At 41.9% G+C, this 7,987-nt stretch overlaps 1 protein-coding gene across 1 annotated transcript in view; it reads right to left on the reverse strand.

Annotated features, from left to right (window-relative positions):
• The window catches only part of atp8b5b (ATPase phospholipid transporting 8B5b), a 306,737-nt gene extending 299,110 nt beyond the window's left edge, over window positions 1–7,627 (reverse strand). Inside the window, exon 1 of the mRNA XM_041183329.1 lies at window positions 7,572–7,627. Within this exon, the coding sequence (XP_041039263.1) occupies window positions 7,572–7,614 (43 nt within the window). The 5' untranslated portion in view covers window positions 7,615–7,627. The remainder of the gene's footprint in view (window positions 1–7,571) is intronic.
• Window positions 7,628–7,987: the final 360 nt, after the last annotated feature.

The raw sequence follows: 7,987 nt of genomic DNA on the forward strand, positions 1-7,987 counted from the left end.
GGTGGTGCAATGGGTAGCCTTTGCCATCAGCAGCCACCTGGTGGTTTAACATGGTGGCTCAAATACTGGCTCAGGATAATAATCATTCACCTACATGGTATACTGAGCATGGTCGCGCACCAATGCAACATTCAGGGAGTGGAACTTTTTGCACTTGCAATATATCCCTGGATTTAAATGCAGTACCCATAAAGCCACATGTGCAGTTAATAGTCTCTTGCACCATGAGGAAGCCCAATGTCCTGGCAAAGCCACAGCATTCTCCACTTTCTTCACTGTACCCTCCTCTCCTAGCATAAAGGGAGTTGGTCACCCTTATAAAGCAGTGGTCAGTAAACGTGCAGTTGTTATAGATGTCACCTGCTCCAGCCTGGAAGGATCCTGAACTGAAAAAATTCATGGCCATGGTCTCATTCACAGCCACTGGCAACGCCATCCTTGACGTGCATCCTGAAGGTCTACCTGCAAGAGGTGGCAGATTTCCATGAGCACCTTCTTTGTAAAATGGAGACAATTCACACGCTGTTCCTGAATTAGGTTGAAGTAAGGGAGATGCTTCCTGAAGAACCTAGGTGGATAGATCTCCAGCTGAGAGCCCTTCTCATTTCCATCCCTCTCTGAGCAGCCTTATAGTCTTCCTTGCTGCCCCTGCTTAATCTCCCTTTCATGCTGCAGGACAAGAAGGATGGTCAATATAGCATCCATGACTGACCAAAACCACTGAAGTTAAAACCAAGGTATCTCCACTTGCAGCACTGCTTTCTGTTGATTTGAACAACTTTAAACAGCAATCAAAACACACAGAACTTCTACAAGCTTGGAGCCAGCAGAAATTAATTAGTAATTAACCTGAAAGTAATTGATGATTCTTCCTGTTCAGCTGTGCATGCTCAAAGAGAGGATGTTAACTGGAGCAGTGAGGTCAAAAATGGCAGCACTGGCATTAAATCAGCATTAGATGCTGACAAGTCACATTCTGACTACTTCCAGTACATGGCCCTAACACTCACGCTAACGCTCTCGCCAAAACGTGTCTGGCACGAGCCACACCGGCAGCATGCGTGCACAATGTTTTGGTACCAAAATGACACTTGCAGTGCTGAAGTTACAGGCATGGTGGAACCAAATTTTGCTGCCCGAGTGTTTTGTTTAAACCAGCAGATACATAGGTAAATAAAACTGTTCTTTCACCTACCACTGTCATATTAAATAAATAAATCTGTACGTATAACTTGCTGCAGCCGCATATGAAAAAACTTGTCTTATCTTCGGAACATACCAAAATACTTCACTTCTAAATAAAATATTTTGAAATGCAACAATTGTTATACAGATAAACACGGAAACCATTTGTGTATAAACAGTTTCCACAAATAGCAAGAAGATTCATCTATTTCTTGTGCTGTAGGTTAAGGGGAAAACGTTAGCCAGAACAAGGGCTCACTGTTTTTCATCTGAACCCCCAATTTAATGTCTCTCTGCTGAAGCTTAAGTTTATTTTATTTCTTCAACTCCTAGAGTAAGGCTTGAACTCAGCCTTTTTGCAAATCTTGGAGTGAGACTTTAATCCATTTATCTGACTCAAAGATGAGAGTGTTACCATTTGAACAATCTTTTGTTATTTTGTTTTGAGAAGCAACCATACAGATGCAGGAGCCAGTAATACGAAATATGCACTGAGGGCAAAATTCATTTTTTTTCATTTTTTGCCAGTTACTTTCAAAACACCTTTTGTGCTGTCAGGTCAATTTAATTGCTGAACAGAGGAAAAGACTGTGCTCGCAAGCAGCAAGTCCTTACATGCTCTGTGAATGATTAGTCTTACTGTTGGTCATTTAGAATCAACCAGGAGGAATTAGATAGGGAAATACAGGATAATAAAATGGGTAAACTCATTGGTCCAGGTGAGCAGAAGGAAGGGGAGCAGGTGGATAAAGGGAAGAGGATGCTCTTTGCCAGAGTGAGAACGTTCTCACTTTACCTTCACCTCCATACCCCAACTCCTTCAAGTATTTGCCAAAGAAAGGGATCTTTATACATCTAAGATTTGAAAGCACAGAATACTCTCAGGACATGAAGGATTGCTGCAGACTGGGGAGTATATCTCATAGTTTGTGGCTTATGGTTGTTTCCACAGATAAGTCTATTACCTGCATGGTGGGATATGCTGCAAAAAATATAAGGCTTTCTGCCTTGAAGTTGGTGACAGCTGCTGATCAGTTTGTGGCACAAGCCACAGCAACTGAATCCACAATAGTGATTTGGATATTTCTTATAAATTGTTTTAATTCTCGGTTGCAAGATGCAGTGTGTATTCCTCTCTGGGCCATCTGATGGAAATCTCAGACAAATGGAGACATAATCATAGGCTTTGTGTCACCAACAGCATTTGGTGAATTCTCCCACTGATCAGCTCACATGGTGAATATTGAGGCTGCAACCAGAGAAAAGAAAGGTGAGGACTGTCACGCTCTGCAGCCAGCATCACTTCACCGAGTTAATCTTTTCCTCACCTATTCACTGCTACTTACTTAGTGCAATGGTCACATCATGCCCATAATAATGATCAGGAAATGGATACTTTATTTTCTTTAAAAAAAACAGCAGCAACATGGAATATTGACACTGTACTTTCACAAAATGGACTCAAGGTCGGGTTTGTGATTTCTGTGGTTTTGTGATTTCTGGATAGACTGAGATAGACACGGAAAATAGCTCTGGGAAGGTACTTAAAATGCAAGTTGCTTTACCAGGTGCTAACTGACTACTCTCACCATTTCAATGGAAGAGATTTAAAATGACAATGGCTGCTAGACCTTCCAGCCTCATGAAGATGGAACTTCAAATAAAGTCATTCAGTGAAGATGATCATTGCTGGAATGTTAATGGGATCTAAAACATTTCCCCACTGGAGTGCTATGTTTGGCTGCAGTATAGATCTTCAGTTGGAGCTTGGTGACTGAGGGAGTTTAAGGGTTAAATTAAGGGTTAAATTCTATATAAAGTCCTGTCTTCCTTTAATTTACCAATTAATTAAAAGTTGCTGTTAGGGTTGGAAGACGGTGAGTTTTAGTCCAGCCTTAAACAGTGCTCATACAGGCTCAGTTTGCAGCTGCAACTAGTTGATTAGATAACTGGCTTAATCAGGTTTTCAGAGGCTAGCTTCAGAGGGTATAAAAGTAGGCTATCTTATAGTGCTGTTTTTCGCTGCAGTAGAGTGCTTCAGTTGGAGTTTGATGACTGGGAGGGTTTAGGGAGAAGGTGTTCCTTTCTTTTTTGACCTTTGCTCGGAAAGTTGAGCAGCAGCCTTGATAAGTACGAACTGGTGAGTAAATTAGAGAAGTGTAATATGTTTAACGATCTTATACTTGGATTTAACTGTGAAGTGCCAGAAATAAGGGAAATTTAAGGGCCAATGTAATAAAATAATATAAATAATCCAAAATAGAATTAAGTTACCGTAAGGGAAGTGGAGTTAAAACATGGCAGGGCAGCTCAGTCAAGTGGAATGTGCACCCTGTAATATGTGCAAAGTTATGGACACTACCGGTACCCTAGATGACCATGTGTACAGGAAGTGCTTTCAGCTACGGAAGCTTGAGCTCCGGGTTTCAGAGCGCGAGCAGTGGCTGGAATCACTGTGGCGCATCCGCGATACTGAGAGCTACATGGATAGCATGTTCAGAGAGGTGAACATGCAGCTTAAAGGCCTGGAGACAGAGAGGGAATAGGTGACCACCAGGCAGTCCAAAAGAAGTAGGCAGGTAGTGCAGGAGTCCCCTGGGGTCCAGTTCACAAATTGGTTTTCTGTTTTGGAAGCTGGAGAGGGCGCTGGTCCCTCAGAGGACTGCAGTCAGAGCCAAGTTTGTGGCACCACGAGCGGCTCTGCTGTACAGGAGGGGAGAAAGGAAGAGCTATAGTGATAGGGGATTCATTGGTTAGGGGAACAGGCAGACGTTTCTTTGGCCGTAGACATGACTCCAGGATGGTATGTTGCCTCCCTGGTGCCAGGGTCAAGTACGTCAGAGCGGCTGCAAGACATTCTTCTGGGGGGTGATGATCAGCTAGAGGTCGTGGTCCACACTGGTACAAATGACTTAGGTAGGAAGGGGGACGTGGTCCTTCAATCAGAATTTAGGGAGCTAGGTAGAAAGTTAGCAAGCGGGCTGGAGGAAGGTTTGTAGTGGAGTTCCCAAGGGGTCAGTGTTGGGACCCCTGTTTTTCCTGATATATATTAATGATCTAGATCTTGCTGTGTAAGGGACAATTTCAAAGTTTGCGGATAATATGAAACTTGGGAGTGTTGTGAACTGCAAGGAGATGGTGTGGAACTTTAATAGAACATAGACAAGATGGTGGAGTGGGCAGATAGGTGGCAGATGAAGTTCAGTGCAGAGAAGTGTGAAGTAATGCATTTTTGTAGGAAGAACATGGACAAATTTTGAAGGGGGTGCAGGAGCAGAAAGACCTGGGATGTGCATATATCTAGATCATTGAAGGTGGCAGGATAGGGGGAGAGAGCAGTTAATAAAGCATATTGTATCCTGAGCTTCAGTGATAGGGGCATAGAGTATAAGAGCAAAGAGGCTATGCTGAATTTATATAAGACACTTGTTAGACCTCAGTTGGAATAACATGTGCAGTTCTGGGAACCATATTAGAGGAAGGACATGAACACACTGGAGAGCATGCAGAAGAGGTTTACAAGAATGGTTCCAGGGAGGAGGAACCTCAGCTGTGTGGATAGATCGGAGAGGTTGGGACTGTTCTTTGAGAAAGGAAGCCTGAGAGGAGATTTGATAGAGATGTTCAAATAATAGGAGGCTAGACAGAATAGATAAGGAGAAGCTGTTCCCGCTCATAAAGGATCAAGAACGAGAGGGCGCAGATTTAAAGTGAGTTGCAAAAGAAGCAAGTGTGCCATGAGAAAAAACCTTTTTCACATAACGAATGGTTAGGGTTTGGGAGGCACTGCCTGGAAGTGTGGTGGAAGGCAGGCTTAATTGAGGCATTCAAGAAGACATTAGATGATTATTTGAATAGAAACAATGTGCAAAGGTACGAGGAAAAAGCAGGGCAATGGCACTCGGTCATAATGCTCACTTGCAGAGCCAGTATAGACATGATAGGCCAAATGACCTCCTTCTATGCTGTTAAGATTCTGTCAATTACATTGTCCACACAGTGGGTTGAAGCCAATGGGTGAAGCCAATTGATATTGCCATCACATGACTGAAATTGGCTTGAGAGGGAGCCAATATCTTATTAGTCCACAAGGGCAGCCCAGCAAGGCAGTCTGGAATCAGCATCATAGAGTTAGAGATCTCAACCAGAAAAAGGAAAGAACCCTGCCTTGAAAAGAACATCACCTCAGGCAGTTAAATGCCTAATTCTTTTTACCTGCAACATTATATTTCTTCACTACAGAGGCTTGACTATAATTTTGACTGAAAAGCCAGAAACTTCCAACATCCATTTGTCTTCAAGGAACCAGGAGAGAAACTTTCAGGCCTGCAATGTTTTGAGTCACCAACTTAAGGGTTGTAAAGAAGCGACCTGTTTCTGTTTTACTAATCTACTATAAGTGCATGTTATATCTCTAGAAATTGTCTTTTTGTGCGCATGTATGCACGTATCCTTTCTTTTGATTTAAAATTACACGAGAGACTGTTTATGTCTATTCTTTCAAGTCACAGCAGTCAAGGGGTTAAGCACTCCTTCTCTAAAAAAATACATCTTGTAGTGAGCAGCCAACAGGTGAGAAAAGGGGGAAAATTATCTCCCATCTCTCCATGCTCATAACATTAGCCAAGAGCATATAGGCAAGACCTTATATCAGTCCTCATAAGACTCAATGACCCTAGACATTTACAGCACTGATGGAGGCCATCTGGCCCATTGTGTCCACGTGGGTCCACAAACATCTGCCAACACTAATCCCATTTTCCAGCGCTTGGCCCATAGCCCTGGAGGCTATGGCAACGCAACTGAATCTCTAAATACTTCTTAAATGTTAAAAGAATTTCTGACTCAATCACCCTTTCAGGCAGTGGGTTCCAGACTCCCACCACCCTCTGGGTGAAAAAAATTTCTCCTCAACTCCCCTCTTAGCCTTCTACCTCTTACCTTAAATCTATGCTCCCTGGTTATTGACCCCTCTACTAATAGAAAAAAGTGCCTTCCTATCTATGCCCCTCATAATCTTATACACCTCTATCAAGTCCCCTCTCAACCTTCACTGCTCCAAGGAAAACAACCCCAACCTATCCAATCTTTCCTCATAGCTCAGACCCTCCAGTCCAGGCAGCATCCTGGTAAATCTCCCCTGCATCCTCTCCAGTGCAATCATATCCTTCCTATAAGAGGTGACCAAGACTGCACACAGTATTCCAGTTGTGGCCTAACCAGCATTTTATACAGTTCCAGCATAACCTCCCTGCTCTCATATTCTATGCCTCAGCTAATAAAGCCAAGTATCCCATATACCTTCTTAACCAACTTATCTACCTGCCCTGTTACTTTCAGAGATCTTTGGATATGCACACCAAGGTCCCTCTGAAATTCAGTACTTTCCAGGTTCCTACCATTCATAGTGTAATCCCTTGCCTCACCAAGTGCATCAGCTCACACTTTTCTGGGTTGAATTCCATTTGCCACTGTACTGCTCACCTAACCAATCCAATGATATGCTCCTGCAGTTTATGGCTATCCTCCTCACAATTTACCATCCTACCAATTTCGTGTCATCCACAAACTTCCTGATGAAGATACACACCTGAAAATTCATAACCTGTCTTCTAGTCACTTGTGCAGCCACTAACCTCTTCCTCTCAACTGCAAGTGGCCATGCCTTCAACCACCTATGACCTAAGTTTTAGAAATCCCTCTTTAAATCTCTCCAGCTCTCTCTCTCCTCATTTGGGATGCTCCTTAAAACCAACCTCTTTGATGAAAACTATTAGTCACCTATCCTAATATCTCCTTCCAACCTATGTCAATTTATGTCTGATCAAGCTGCCGTGAAATACATTGGGATGTTTTACTAAATTAAAAGGTGCTATATATTTGGAAGTTGTTGTCTTTTTCTATTTATGAAGCTAGCTGACCCAATGTCCATTTCAACCATTTTTTGTTTTTATTTCAGATTACTAATATTTACAGTTTTTAATTTTGTTATTCTGTCTTTCAACTCTAGGGCAAGCCAGGAATAGCAAAATTGTCTTGTCTGTATATTCCTAAATCTTACACAGCCCTAAGATTTTTTTTGATTATATGCATAATATATCTTTGTAGGGTGGGCAGGGAGGAATTTTTAAGATTTTTCTTCAAGACATGAAATTGTTCAGGCAGTATATATCAAATAGAATATAAATGTTCTGCAGGATCTGTGAAGGAGACAGCTTTAAATGACTGGAATTTTTGTCTCAACCTTACCTGTCCTTATGTACTTGGTTTTGCAACATTCAGCACTATTACAGACACTTTAATGCACAGAGAGACAAGAGTGTCCTTGTAGAGAGGCCTGGATTTAAAGTAGATAGACAAGTTATTGCAAGTATCCTGTAGCTTACCTTGAAGTTTGGACTGGGTACAATCTATACCAAATAGTGGCATCCCAAATGTTTTATTTTAGTTCTCTATGCATCCATGAAGTTCCTGTTTTTTAAAAAAAAAGTAGTAATTAATATGTCAGCAAGCTTATGTCATTAAATTAAGTGTGTCACCTTCTAATCCCTCCCCCTCATTTTTTTATTTTCTATCTAGTTTGTTCAGAACACAATACCTGTTAAGCCCAATAGCAGTGGCAAGTAAGCAAAGGTTAGGTTTCTACCTGTGCTGTATTTGAATTATTTTCTGGGATATGCATGAGGATAACGTACTTTTGTGGTACAACCGCTTCTCTCCTGTCGAGAACAGCCCTTCTTCTAATTAGGTAAATTTGGCAACTTATTGAAATGGGGATCAAACCAGCATCTGACATTTCCAA

Source organism: Carcharodon carcharias, chromosome 1 (genome assembly GCF_017639515.1).
Source record: "Carcharodon carcharias isolate sCarCar2 chromosome 1, sCarCar2.pri, whole genome shotgun sequence".
NCBI classification, from domain to species: Eukaryota; Metazoa; Chordata; class Chondrichthyes; order Lamniformes; family Lamnidae; genus Carcharodon; species Carcharodon carcharias.